At 38.3% G+C, this 15,056-nt stretch overlaps 1 protein-coding gene across 1 annotated transcript in view; it reads right to left on the bottom strand.

The window, feature by feature from the left end:
- Positions 1 to 15,056, bottom strand: part of ADAMTSL3 (ADAMTS like 3) — a 192,842-nt gene that overhangs the window by 26,893 nt on the left and 150,893 nt on the right. Inside the window, exons 17-21 of the mRNA XM_059823708.1 lie at positions 9,364 to 9,493; positions 8,132 to 8,324; positions 7,285 to 7,464; positions 6,350 to 6,503; positions 947 to 2,027 (exon numbers count right to left, since the gene is read on the bottom strand). Of these exons, the coding sequence (XP_059679691.1) occupies positions 947 to 2,027; positions 6,350 to 6,503; positions 7,285 to 7,464; positions 8,132 to 8,324; positions 9,364 to 9,493 (1,738 nt within the window). The remainder of the gene's footprint in view (positions 1 to 946; positions 2,028 to 6,349; positions 6,504 to 7,284; positions 7,465 to 8,131; positions 8,325 to 9,363; positions 9,494 to 15,056) is intronic.

Genomic DNA, 15,056 nt, shown 5'->3' with positions numbered 1-15,056 from the left:
GGCTTAGTTTTGGTGTCCTTGCTTTAACTGATAGCCCTGCAGAAGTATATTTTTCTTGGCAGTGTAGTTAATCAGTTAAGTATGTTGAGAAATATCCAAAAGCGCCTTTATCATTTCAGAATTTTTTTTCATTACTCAAGAGCTAGCTATAATTCCAAGAGGCTCGTACATGAAGTTAATGTTAATATTATCAGGTGAGCGTCTAATTTATCAGCAATGAAGTAAAAGTATTTGCTCAGCCTTGAGCAAATATCTGAATATAACACACACTTGCTGTACTTGTTCTTCAGGTATAGTTCTCAAATGTGGTGGTAATACAGGTTTCTTTATTATTTTGTGCTCCCCTGTCCTCAACAGAAATATTTGTAAATTCTAAAGTATTGAAAAAAATCCATAAAAGCTCATTCTTTCTTTTTAAATTGAAGTTATGCAGCTACAGGTATACCTAAAGATTTACTGTGTTGAAGGACGGTGAGGGTACCAGTGATATTTTCCCCTCCATAAAATGAGTAAGAATTAAGTCTTCTTTTCATCTGTGCCATGGCAGAAGTTTTTAATGTGTTCCTACTGTATTTGGTATATGAATGAATCCAACAGACTTCTTAATTTGAGTATAAATCTGTTCATTTTCTGATGCAGCTGAAATGATTAAGGCAGATCACAAAATACACAGTTAGGACACCCAAAACATTCAACTAGTAAAAAAAAGTCCATCCTCCCACGTAATATCATGGAAATGGACATACACTTGGATGTTAGCAAAGCCAAACAACATGGCAGACACTTGAAAGAAAAAAAAAATTACTTAAAAAGATGGAAGGCGCAGTGTTCATGCTTATCTCATTTTTACAACAATATGTTTTAATCTTGCACAGCAGGGTGGATTTTTACAGTTGATTGCGACACAATAAGTCATTCAAAAATAAAAGAGAAGATATTTACTTACTTCTCAGAGGCTTTTAATGTCTCACCATCTTTTGTCCAAGTATATTTCACTTCACTAATACCAGCTGTTTCACACAGTAGATTGACAGCATGAGTATTCTTGGTCAGAAAAACTGTATTTCCAATTCGTGCAGTTACTGTTTTGTTGAAGGAAACTCGAGGTATTTCCTTTTGCCTCCTAATAACTGGAACCTTCTGGTCAAACATTAACTTATCAACAGTTTTTGTGCTGAAACGTTCAGATTCATTAGGTGATTTGCCTGTGAGTTTTGAGGCAAGTTTCTCATCCTGGCCCCCCTTCCATTTTTCAGTAGTTGGTTGCGGAGGCCTAGATAATTCAGCAACTAATTGATAAATGACCTGGGAAGCCAAGTCATCGTTGACTTCTCCAGTTTCAATGAGCTGACTCAAGTTCCTTATCAGTTCTTCAAACTGCACAGTGTCCATGCTGTAGGCGCCTTGGAGAACTGCTGCCTCCAGTCGTTTATTCTTGAATTCACGAGAGCTGAAGTCTTCTGCTGAATTACTCCCAAAGGTTTCAAGATTTCGCAGAAATGGCTGATCATTTACTTGCCTGTCACCCAGATAGAGCTCATTCTTCTTACTCCACATTTGCCACATTTTGCTCATTTTATGCCATTTAGCCCCAAAGCTGTTGGCCTCATTGTGATCTGTGTTACTGGTCTCACTGGCATGTTTTCTAAGATTTGGTGGTTCTATCAATCTGTTGTCAGTACCAATGAGTTTGAGTACAAACGTTTCGTGCACAGAGCCTGCAATACACCGGTACACACCAATATCAGTAGCTTCAAGACTATGTATTTTCAGCGAGCCTGACTTAGTGATGCCAAGCCTTTTAGAGTTTTGTAAGCCTTGTCCATCTTTCTCCCACCGGATAAGTGATTTCTGGAACCTTCGTACAGGGCACTTAATTATGACAGACGTTTTTGGAAGTAAGTAGGCGCGGCTTCCTATGGTAAAATTAATGCGCTTCTCTTGTCTTGTTTGAATATAGACTCGGTGAATACTGACAATCTGAGGTCTATGAGCAGAATACTTTTCTGGAAGCTTTGGTTTAATCTCTGAAAGAAAACAAAGTGTTGAAAAGTATCTAACCATTGTCACTCATGCTTACAAAATCTGCTTTTAACAGAATGCTTGACAGAGCTTTTCCTGACTTTGTTCAATCAGATTGCAACATGCTGAGCTTTTATCTGAGTCACAAAAATGCAGAAATATGAACAACATGAAATCTTAACGTTCCCCTGCTCCAGCCAAGAATTCTATTGCTTCTTCCCCAAGCCTCCTAACAGTAAAAAGATACAGGCAACATATACCTATATGAAGGACGTAGATGGTGCACACATTTGTAAATGTATGTATAGATGTATTATATAATATATTAATTTATACTATATATATAATCCTATTATGGTTATATTTCCCGTATATTTCCTGTTGCTGCCTCAGAAAGGCTGGGCATGACAGGAATGGAAAAAGTGAATCAAAAAATGTGAACACATTATCACTTTCTCCACATTTGAGCACTGGCAAGTGCAGAATGACCTAAATAGAACAAAACCTATCCAAAAAGTAAGTCCCCCCTTGACTTATTGAAATTGTTGGCTGGCCATGCTGATTGTCTGATTGAGTCAAGCCAAATTGATAGCAACAGAGGAGGTGAAGAAACCGTCAATGAAGACACAGTACATGCAACAAGCAAAGCCACCCTGTAATCATTGGCTGAGGGTAATGTGTTTGGGTTGAAAGATGAGTTGCTCACAGTGTTGTGCCAAGAAAGTAGGGAGGGAAGGGAGGAAAGAGATAAATAAGTCAAATTTTTTAAAGGTTGGATATAGTAATCAGATGAATTGACAAAAGCAGACAATAACTGCATAAAGCGTCATGCAGTCTGGGTATGGAGACACTGGGTATTATGAAGCTCCTCCTGCATTGTACTGCAGGCACTTGGATGCTGAAAAGTTTCTAGTGAGCTGCCTGAATGAATACCACCACAGGCAAGCTTTCCCAGCAGCGGCTGGATAGGCACACTGGAGACAACATGAGAATGACTGCAGTGTTTAGGATACCACTGTGTTGACTCACTGCTGGCAACTGCTGTGCCCCACTTTGATCAGCAGAACTAATCTTACTAAGAAAACACTAGGTAGGTGAGAAACAAAGTGCTGTAGGAGGCATGTAGTAAGGGCACCTGCCCCCTGAGTTCGTTCCATGCAAGACGAAATTTGGCCAGCTGGGAAGAGTTGGGAAACACTCTGCGTTGGTGCTAGAAAACAATCCAATTGTGTTTGGTGACCCAGCCTTTTGGTATGTGACAGAGAAAAAACTCGGAGCCTACAGAATGAGTTGATGAGCCAGGAAAAGGACACACAAATCAAAATGCTTCTCAGTGTGCCTGAATCTGAAATCATTACTACTATTCCACTTGGTAGGTACATAAATAAAATTACAACTACACTGATGGCACACAAACGATATTTGAAAAACTGCATGCTTCTTATATACATATGCTTCAAATATGCTATGAAGAAATAGGTGAAAAGCTAAATGCTTCAAGCATTCAATAAGTGTGTACACTATATGAACTACACCCTAGAGTGCATTCTTATGCTTATAAAACAAAATGGTTATTTTCAATGTTTTGGGTAATGAGTTCAGACCTGTGGGGATATCATGGTTTCATAATTACACAGCTTTTAAATTGGTATTCGTTATCCAGATACATGGTTCCCTCAACCATTTCACATGGTACAACAAATAAATTGCTTTAGGCACTCAGTTTACTAAAATTATTAAAGTAGCGTCCTGTTTTTAATAAGTTACTGGGCCCCAAATATTTATTTTTAGGGAAGTGTTCCAGTATTAAATCTTCCATTTCCAAAATCCGACTTACAGACACAGTAAGTGTAACATTAAACACACAAATTAAAATACTTCAGGCTGTGCTCTGTTTACACTAGATATTCCAACATGGAATTAAACCCAGTGCATACTTATAAATATGTTAACAAGTCTCATCCATTTCATTTTTTTAAAAAAGAAAGACCACTAACTCTCATTAGCAGTTCAGCACTAAAGGGTGTGTATATTTTTACTGGTGACTGGTGAGCAAGGCTAGGAGTGAAACAAAGTTCAGAGTTGCGGATGGCAGGCCGTATAAATATATAAGGTCATATAAATACATGAGGCCACATAAGTATGCATTTTCTAGTTCCTTAGTATCATCCAGTCTTGCAGCTGCTGAGGTAACGGACTGTTTGGGAGAGATTTTTTTTCTACAAGGTAAATCTTGCTTAAGGATTAGGTCGTACCAGAGCCATTGGACCTCATCATCACCTGGTACAAATCCATCTGAGTATGACGTCTTATGGTCCTCTACAGCTTTAGCTGGGTGTCAGGTCCCGGTGACCTCAAGGCTAGACTGGTGTTATTTCCTATTTCTCAGAGCCCACAGTCAGGAATACTTCTAACTTAATAGGGCTTATTAAGTAGAAAACGGCTATGATTACTAGTCCCAGGGTAAAAGATTAAGTCTAAAAAGCCTCAGCACTGTCATGAGACAGTAAAAAAGAAGGAGCTCATCGGAGCCACAGAAGCATAATCTTGAGGAGGCACATTCAGAAACACTTCTCCCCTAACAGCATGCACACCAGTCATCACACCACTCTTCACCGAGTCTGTTTTGCTCTTTGTAGCTAGCCGTCTGCCCATCCTAGAGCCATGCTACGTTCCTGCCTTCTATTCACCCCCCCTTCAAGGCAGCCTGAACCCATTGCTGCAGGAGGAAGAGATGCCTCCTGCATGTTCCCATGAATCCAAAGCCTGCTGCTGCTGCTGCCCTGGCTCCTTCCGCCAAACCCAAGCTGGAACTATGGGTACAGACATGCCTCATGCCTTCCCCTGCCCTCCTGTAGCCTACCCGGGGAATGGCCAGGCAGGTCCAAGCTGCAAGGGCTCCCTTGTTCCAAACAGCTGTGGAGGTGAAGGGAGAGGACAGTGATTCTCTTTCATGACTTTGATCTGCACCCATTCAGTACAATCGCATTCCCTCTGCAGTCCACTGTCCTGCTTTCTTGGCACTGTGGTGGAAGCTGACAATATAGCTTTAATATCAGTCTGTGCTAAGCGATTTGCAAACCAGCTACACTGCCATTCAACTATCCACAATTAATTAAATTCAGATAGATATGCAGCTCAAAATATTTTATTAAACCTTATGCCAAGGACATTCCTGAAAGTCCACAGGGCTTTATTTAAGTGGAGTTTTGAACCTCAGGATTTTGGCATGTTAATCTGAAATGCAGGCCAGGAAAAGAAGTTTCATATTATATATGAATCAGTAATTATTCTATTTCTTGTTTTGTTTTGTGAATAATTTTTAAAGCAAAGCTTTGAAATGTGTAAAGTAGCTATTTCTTGACAGCACTATGAATTGGGTCAAAACATGGCTATCTGATCTGTGATCACCAGGCTATTCACGAAGGCTTTTGGTTTTTCCCCACCTCAAAACTTAAAACTCTCCTTTCTTTCTTTTCAGTACCCTGCTCCCCAAACCTACAAACTAATACCCTCCTTTAAAAAGGAAGGAGAACACAGGTTCACACTTAAGGAACCTGCATTTAGAACCACCTGTTCTAAATTACTATATGTAATTGAACATACTCTATATCAGTAAGGTATTTCCATGGGTGTTATACCCATGCAACTAATGCAGCTACTATCAGTATAATGCAGTTGTGCCCAAATTGTACAATTCCTATAGACAACTTTTTCTGAAAAGATTTTTATATAGACAGTAATAAAATACTGGATTTTTTGAAGAGTGTCTGTACTGTCATCACTTCCTGCAAAGCTCATGAGACTGGGATTCTCATCTCTACAAGAAAAGATAGAAATTATACCTAAAGACAGCACTGGCACAGAGTTTCAGGTTTTGAATTCCACCATGCTAAGCAAAATGTCCAGTGTAATGCAAATGTACAGTGAAAAGAGAAGCCAGAACTTGATTCTTATCTTTTCTAATGTTCTTTCTAATTTATACTCAATTTACAGATTTTCTTCTTTTTTTTTTTTTTTTTGCAGTTGGGATAGCATAAAGGAAAAAGCAGATCAAATGTAGGTAAGTATGAGGGTGAGAGGTATGTACCGTTAAAGCGTATTAAAAACCTACTTTTTTAGATCATAGCCTTTATTTCTGACTGGCAGAAAAAAAACTAAAAACAATCCTGTTATTACTGGTCTAGTAATTATGACACTCAGTTTATGCCAAATTAGTAATGTTGTGAAAGTATAGGGAGATGAGTGAATTAACCTGTATACAGATTTTTCTTTATAAATAGATCATTCCAAATTTGCAAGAAACTACATAAATTAACATACTTACTGTTGCAGGCATTCATCTGACAAGACCTTACAAGCAGTGAAGGAGACAAACCACTACACATTGATCCATTTAATGTGACATACTGGCCCTTTGCTGTTAGGTTTTGGCAGGCAAGTTTCCTTCTTTGGATTCCAACACCGCAGCTTACTGAGCACTGTGAAAGGAAGGATGCAGTCAAACTAAACTTGGTGTCCCATGCCACACATGCTAATTTTAAACCGGTTTGTTGGGTATTTTTTCTTCTGAGAGAGAGTGCATACACTCTAGTTCATAGGAATCTTTGTGTTATTCAGACGTTAAACTCTCTCCAATTTTCCAGACAATAAGAATATAAGATAGATAATTTGTTCCAGCAAGCAACTCAGGAACAATTAAAATAACATAACAGTATTTCTTTATGTCCAACAGTGAGCAGAACAAAGCAATGTGATCTAGTATCTAAGAGAAACAATTCAGCATGTCCCAAACAGTCTGTGTCAAGTCTCTCAACCCTCTCTCCTAGTTTGTATTGCATGAACCTTTAATTGCAGCTTCTAAATTCACTTTTTAAAATCTTTTTTGAACAGGCAGTGGTAGGCAAGCTTGCATTAAATGGGAAAGAAGGAGAATATATTCCAGAATAATGCAAAGATTTGGTTTGGAAGCCATACTATCAAATAATTGATAGCTAAACAAGTCTGGTAGAATGCATGCGATGCATTACAGCCTGTCCTTCAGCACCTCAAATACAGCTCAGGAAGGGGGATGTGATCAGTCTGGTTGTAGGCAGGGATGCACAGCAACAATATGACAGTTTAGTCTGGGTACATGCCTTGTGAAACCTTCAGATACCCTGTGAATTTATTGCTCCAAACATCTTACTCACCCAAGCAGAATTCTTTGGAGCTCATGTTGCAACTGAAGGTTTTGGTTCACCCTTGTTGGGGGCTGCTTACCTTGGACCATTCTCCTACGACTAGCTGAGGAGGACAATCAACTTTTGCACATGGTTTACTAGTTGGCAATTTAGGTTCCTGGCAGGTGTCATCAGAATGTTTCAGGAAACTTCCATCTGTCAACAGCTGCTTACAGTACACTTTGCGGGTCTGAATCCCTCCTCCACAAGTACGTGAACACTAAGGAGAAGAGAACATAGCATGTACACCTGCATGGACATCTGTGCTCACGCATCACATTATTTTACACAAACGGTAAGCTTTTCCCGCCCCCTATGCTTTCTTGAAAAATGACATCTACTTTTAATTAAAAAGCAAGCAGCATGTAGAAAACTATTCTGTTAAGATGTTCAGCTAACATGCTAGAGATGATGAGAACCTAACTACTAAGTTAAAAAGTCATACCACCTGAATGCAATTAAGTAGTAAAAATCTTAAAGAAAAATGTGCATCTTACATGTAGATCTGCCTATGTCTCACATCAGTTAATATATCTGGTGGGAGTTTAGGAAACTTTGTCCTTGAGACAAAAAAAAAAAGAATGAAGCAATGTCTCCAAAAGCTGGTTATTGCATTTGCAGAGCATAGAAAGAGAGGTGATGTCTGGAGTAACTGGTATCCAGCCTACTGAGATCTTAAAAAGGACTGTCCACCTCATCCTGTGACTACCCATTTGCATAGTAGTCAAAAGTAGTATTTTTGACCCTGGATTAGTTTGTTCTAATGAAATCAGTTGAAACACTTACATACCAAAGTTTAGGAGCTACCTTCCATGTTATTCCAGCTAGAGAATTCTGAGTATCTCCCAGAGGAACACATTTAAACTATTTCTGTAACCCAGTCATACCTGTTGCCATTCCTCAACATGCCAAACAGGGGGACAATCAATCTGGTTACAAGCTTGTAAAGAATGAGGCTTTTTGTCTTTGCAGTCTTCAGCAGCAACAGCAGATCCTCCCGGCTGCTGGCAGTACACATCTCTCGTCTGTATCCCAACCCCACACGTAGCTGAGCAGCGTCTCCAAGGGCCACTGTGCCACCTGTTCCAACAACACGGCCAAAAGCCCACGTTTTAGCAGCATGCCTCAGACTGGGGAAGGAGCAATCATACCCAAACAGAGCCTAGCAAACAGTAACTGAAGGAATAGTTATTGATGGCTAAAACATCCCTTTAGTTTGGCTGTAATGCAAAATTATAAAGTAGATGTAGAAACTTGCAGGTAACAAGGAAATGCAGAAGTTATTAAGAATAAAGTAACAAAGAGTCATTTCCAGACAAATTCAACTCCAGCATTGACTTTCAGAATGCTCCTCATAAAAAACCAGCCTGTTGGAAACCTGCTGATGTTTACATTTATAAATGTAAATATGTAAATAGACCTTTCTTACATTTACAAAACTTCCTTTAAATGTGTATCTTTTCTATAAAACATCCTGTTCCTGTTAGCTTCTTCCCTACATTTTGCAAGAGGAGGTTTCTCCAAACACATAGAAACAATATGCAAAGGATCAGGGATGTCAGAGATCAGAGGTGGGTAAATAAGGCAGCGCATGTCAAAATGTCACATATGGCCCTTTCAAGTGACCACATTAGCTAGGTTTTCTTGGATTTGGCCTGGGTTTATTCTTTTCCCTGGATCTCCAAATAAACATAAGAAGCCATAAGAACTATGTGGGGCTACTAAAGCATCATGAAATTAAAATAACTTTAAATCATAATTTCACGTTTTTTCATTCAGTAAGGATAGAAAGTAAATATTCTCTGTTTTTTGTGAAACCACCTTAAAAATTTCCTTGTACCACTACAAGAGTTAAGGCTGTTTTTCCAACTCTGGCAGAAGAGATTTATTTCAGAAAATGTTCCCTATTTTATTAGCGAGATGTGAAGAGTGGAAAAGGAGTGAACAAGACCAAAAAAAACCCGAACCCCAAAACCTTGTTAAAGACAGAAGTAGTGAAATTTCATCCCAAAGCAAGACCACAGTCCTGCAATCTGAACCCTTTCTGAGAAAGCCAATGTTTATTTAAGTCAGATTAACCATTTCTTTGCCACAGTGTGATTTCATTATTACAGTGTACCTCGGAGGGCAAAGCTTCGTATTGCAAGTACGAGTCATTGGTGGTGGTCTCTTGGAATTGTCACACAGGGTTTCATTGATGGCTTGTTTTGTCTCTACATGCAGACACATTGCAATGGCTTCTTGTGTTCCTGAATTAAAAAGGAAAACACTCATGAAACACTTAAGATGGAAGAAATTGCTGTAAAGCTTACTCTTGAATAATACTCTGTAAAAAAAGCTTCAACGACTGAATTAGATAGCAGGCTTAAAAGCAACATCTCAAGTCAAAAGGAACACAGACATAGTTTATATATCTAATGCTCAAAAGATATTTGTGAATTATATCTAGCACTTCATTCCTGTGATATTTGAAAGGCTTGGTTTGACATTCTACCTCTCTGAAAACCAACAGAAAATAGGCTTCTCTGTCTGTCCACCATCAGATGCTACATCTGCCTGGTTCCATAATGGTCCTAAGCCAACTACTGGTTTCTTTGCCAAAATCAGGATAAAAGTGATTCCTTCTCACTTACCTTGACTTTAAGGAGCTAAAGATCTGCAAAAAATGTAATAAAAATGCAGAAAACTTGCAAAACTATAGTCAGGAGAATGGCTGACTAAACATAGAACCTTTCTCATAGGGGCTAAGAGGTGCAATAGTTTTGCTGAAGGCAGCAAAACTGACGCAGCCTAGAGCTTTCCTCACTCATGACCGTTCTTGGCACTTTCTGATCTGCAGCTCTTGCTACCTGGATCTTATTACTGAAGCATGAAAGATTACTAATACTCAAATTTCTATGAGTCAAAATGAAACGTAATATAAGTTTGCTTTAGAACAAGTCAGCTTAGTGAATACACATTTTGTGAACTACTTTTAAACCTATGTAATTATCCAATTTTATATATCATATTTTTTAGTATGAAAGCCTTGCTCAATTTCAAAGCTCACTCACATGCACATGAAATACAAGATGGTTTGTGATGCACTTGGGGGATCCTGTGTATCTGGGATGTTCTATATAAGCCACGCTAATGATCATAATCCTGTAGAACAAAAAAGCACTGAAATAGTAAAATATCTATTTTGTTGCTTTCAAGTAAAAATGGCTTTTGAAGAGTCACAGTTTAAAGAATTCAAATCCATTTCTTTCCTATCTTTCACTTACCTCCAGCAATTTTGTAAGGATAAAAATTTGCTTTTAGCAGCAGGTTATATTTCTTTTCTTATAACCAACTTCTAAGGTTTCAAAGGGAGTTGCGTTTTTAACTAGAAACATTCACTAACCACTTCCTGGTATCACCTATGACATTACTTCAAAACATCACCACTATTGTTACACAAAGGCTGCTATAACTATTCCTGCCTCTGCGTCAGCTATGCATGATGACTGGTTTCTTGGCATCGGTGATCATTAGCCATCCTAATTTCAGTGGGCTTGATGAAATATCCTACACTGAAAGTTTCGTCTGCATGCCAAAGGTCCATATTTCTCTCTTTTACAACACATTCATGAGCACCGTGATTCTTTTCATAAACCAAAGCTGTTCCTTCCATCTATAAACAAATCTGATGTAGTCCAGTGTACCAGCCAGCCCAGGCCACAATCCCTCTTTGCGACACTTGAACCAGTCCAACTATTTCAGACACTTCAGCAGGAGTAGACCAGCAGCAATTTTCACAGTAACGTAGATTCCAATTTCTCTCAGGCTCTCTGGTACACCTCTACATCCCCTCTGGGACTCATTTTCAGTTCAGAGAGACTTTGTTATATAAATGTTTTGACTACATCTACAAAGTGACAAATTTTTATAGAACAGAAGACCTGATCTTAAATATGATTGATAACCTATTCTCTTATATATAAGTATTGATAATTGCATTAACATAGAACACGCGCATTGAGTAAAACATATTTTAACTATCAGGGCTGAGAAGAAACCTTTAACAGCAAATACCATTACTATAAGGCAGACATTTAAATGCCCGAAAAAAGACAAACTAGTAAATAAACATGGTTTATAGAACTCTACTATAACCAAGGGAATCAAACGTTTTCTGTCCAATTGATCCCCATGTGTCTGTTTAACAGGAGCAGCTTCCCTTTCCCCTTACATAAGAAATGCACATCTGACTGTCTACAAGAGAGAAATAAAGATTTAGAAATCGTATTCTGGTAGAAACTGAATGACATTACCAGACAAGCAATCAAGCACATATCAAGCATCCATATAGTCTCGATTTTAGGTCAAAATCTACCCTCGGCTACCAGCCTTCAGTTTCGCTGACCTCACTGTGTTCCTGTGGGAAAACCACACTCAGAGGTGATGCTGCTCTGGAACAGGTTGTGATAAGTACTATATGCTTCATATCTCACACAAAGGAGGGGCATGAAATGAGATTCCTTTCAGACCATCTAAGTCAGCAATAATCCTACGGGAATTTTTTTATCTCAGTGTTATAAAAACTAAATTGGCCAGCCAAATGAACAAAAGGCATGTCATACCAGGTGATGGTTTTTGACGGCGACTTGCCACCTGGAGTTCATTAAACCACTTCTGCCTTGCAGCATGACCTACCTAGCTTTAATTGTGTTACCGGAAGAGAATGTCAATATGCAGCGTATCTTACAGGGCACAAACTGCAGTAGTGATTCCTCCCCACAGGGGCCTTTTTGAAAGAAAAATGGCACCCTCTTTTGATGTCGTAACTACAAAAGAGATTTTAAAGAGTTGTTAAAAACATACCATGCACTCCCTTACTGTTCTTTGGTTCTCGGTTCGAGGACCCTATTCAATAAATAACTACACTTAACTGATGCAGCATTTGCTTACTGTCAAAATGTCTTGACAATCAGATTTCTCACCCCAAACTATAATTTTCCATTAGTTGGGAACTTCAATCACTGATAAATTCCTTATTCTATGTCGATTGGAAAATGGAAAAATCTATTACTCAAACAAGCAAAGTTTTATATGTATGACTTTCTTGGCTTATAATGTAAACATAGTAGATAATTTAACTAAAACATTATGTATGCAGCAGGGAGCATTAAGTATTTTTACAGTAATCTGATGCACTATTGTAGTAATTATCCTACTACTCAGTGAAATAGAATATTTTCTATTTTAACCCAGAATTCAAACCACATACATTTACATTCTTTTACAAGCTTTTCTGTGCAGTGAAATACACAGTGCATGAAGCTGTGTTAAAAGATCAGAATGCTTGAAAAAAGCCCAGATTTTTTGTTTCTGCCTTTTTTAGAGTACAAAGAAAATGGGGGTGGAAAGTTGCTGTGCAAAGGGTAAGAGGGTGGATCTATTCTCTATAACTGGAAGAGGAAGGACAGTCATTTATTTCTAACACATAGACTCAGTTTGGTGACTGCTTAAAAATATGTACTGTCAGTTGAAAATAACTCAGAAGAAACGCCAAGTCCTACATATGCTTGAGCCTCTCTGTAAATCCACTGAAACTGGTGATGTTATTTATATTCCTTCTGTAAAAGAGTAAACAGTGTCTGCAGTTAATGAAACTAGTCATAGGAGTAACCAGTTATCAAATTGACTACACCACTTGCAAACGCTCTCAACTTTATACGCAAGTCTCAGAACGGTCATTGTTTTTCTTAAGAGCCCTTAAATTTGGCTAGAATCCATTGATTTTCTAAGAATCTCAGGTTTCTTACAAATAAAATAGTAAACTTCTGGCCATTACGGCCCAGACAAAAGCCTGAAAACACAACTTGACTGCACCCTAAAGCTTCCAAAGCCACAGACTACAGAGGAAACAACAGGAAGTGCATATGTATTTATTGTTTAATCTCATTACTTTTAAGCCAGTGTAATGACTTTAGGGGGCCTGAATCATAATTTTTGAAGCATATGGAATATAAATAATAATAATTACATTGAACTACCAAAATCTGCCTCTTGTAATTAAAGGTATTCTTAAACAGGGACCCAGAAAATGTTCAGTTCTTTTTTTAAATGGAAAACATCCCTTTAAAATATTGTAGAGTAGTTAAATGATTGACAACACTAAAGAAAATACTACAGATTACAAGAAAAACATTTCTTCTCCTCAGGCATACTTCTTTATTCTGATAACAACTATTACTTCTCACTGACAATATTATGAAAATTAAACATACTTATGTTGGGGGCTCTTGCATCAAAGCCAAAGTTCTTCAGACTGACAAAAAAAAACATTCCGGGAAAACGAGGGCAAATCCTGAGATCCCCTGGGATTTCTTCAGGTACTGAAGACAAAATATATCTTCAGCTTTCAGGATGGTTACAGAGTTCCCTATGGATGTTCAAGGTGACATCTCCCTCATGACAAACTTGCCTGGACAACTTTTATTTGCACTGATGGAAAGATTGATGAAAGAAGTATTAATTGTGATAACAGGCATAACACAACGTAGCAGTCCTCAAAAGCAGCAAGTTTTATGGCACTTAATATGCTGTATGACAAGCCACACAGACCTGGTGCAGAAAGTACACAAAATGACCAGAGTCTTGTGTTACTAATGCTCTAGAACCTACTGAATATGATGAACTGGAAAGTAAAGATGATGTTTGACAATGCCTTGCAGATCACTCTATCTCTGTAATTCTAATGCCTCAAAACCCAATGTTTCCATCTGCATTTTTACGTCTGTTTGGAGAGGGACCAGAGGAGAGTTTGAATTAAAAGTCTAGTCTGTATGAGGATTTAAAAAAAGGTGCAAGTGACAAGCACTGAAACAGAGATTCAGTCCTTGCTCAAACAGTGGCTATAAAGCTTGCAGCCTACTTAGACCCTGCAGACTTTTCCCTCCTTCAGAGTCAAGCACTAAGAAACAGGGGTGGGGAGTTCCAAGGATAAAGAAATCCACAGGAATTTATTTTAATAGCCACTGCTAGATGCATACATACTAGAGAAAAAGTGCCTAATATAATTTACATTACACTGGGATATTCTAAACTCAGACAACATTTATTTCTTGTAACTAAAGAGTTCATCTAATTGAAATGAGATTTGAACATAAAACTTAGCAGAAATGGATCAATTCCTTTGAACTACACAATGGAAAAATAGTAGACAGTGAGATCATTAGTTAGTACATTGCAATAAGTTGGAAACAGAAGAGATGTCTGGTTCCCTTAAAACTATTTATCGGCAGGTAATTTTTGGTCTGTTTGAAAGCCTTTGCCAAGGCAGCAAGACGACCAGAACTGATAGAAGGAAAAAAAATCATTGCTACCTAACTAGCATAACAGCACAGGGACTTCTGAAGCTGTTCATTGATAAAATACTCTGACAACTTCCCACATTTCCCAGGAGCGTCACATAAGAAAAATGTCTAGACATAGTACCAGCGATACCACAGAAGGCTCAAGAAAGCAAACAGATATTTTCTTTCAAACGTCTTCAAATGGATCATTTCTATTGCATATCAAACAAATGGTTAGATTACTATGAACACCTATAGGACAACTGTGGGTCAGGCAACCTCACAAATTCATGAAAGGGCCAGAAGTCAACAACAGGATTCAAACTCAGCTCCCTCAGGAACAAAATTAAGCTGAACATGAGATTCCGCTCATCAGTCATTTTGAAGTTCCTTCATGCTGGCAAATGAAACTACTGTCTTCAGTACGGGCTCCTTAAATTACCGTCAGCTTGCACTCCAAATGCAAGTTTTTATGTGAAGATTTTTGCAT

This window comes from Gavia stellata, chromosome 13 (assembly GCF_030936135.1).
Source record: "Gavia stellata isolate bGavSte3 chromosome 13, bGavSte3.hap2, whole genome shotgun sequence".
Classification (NCBI taxonomy): Eukaryota; Metazoa; Chordata; class Aves; order Gaviiformes; family Gaviidae; genus Gavia; species Gavia stellata.
The sequence above is the reverse complement of the archived record's forward strand: the minus strand, read 5'-3'. Positions and strand labels throughout refer to the sequence as shown.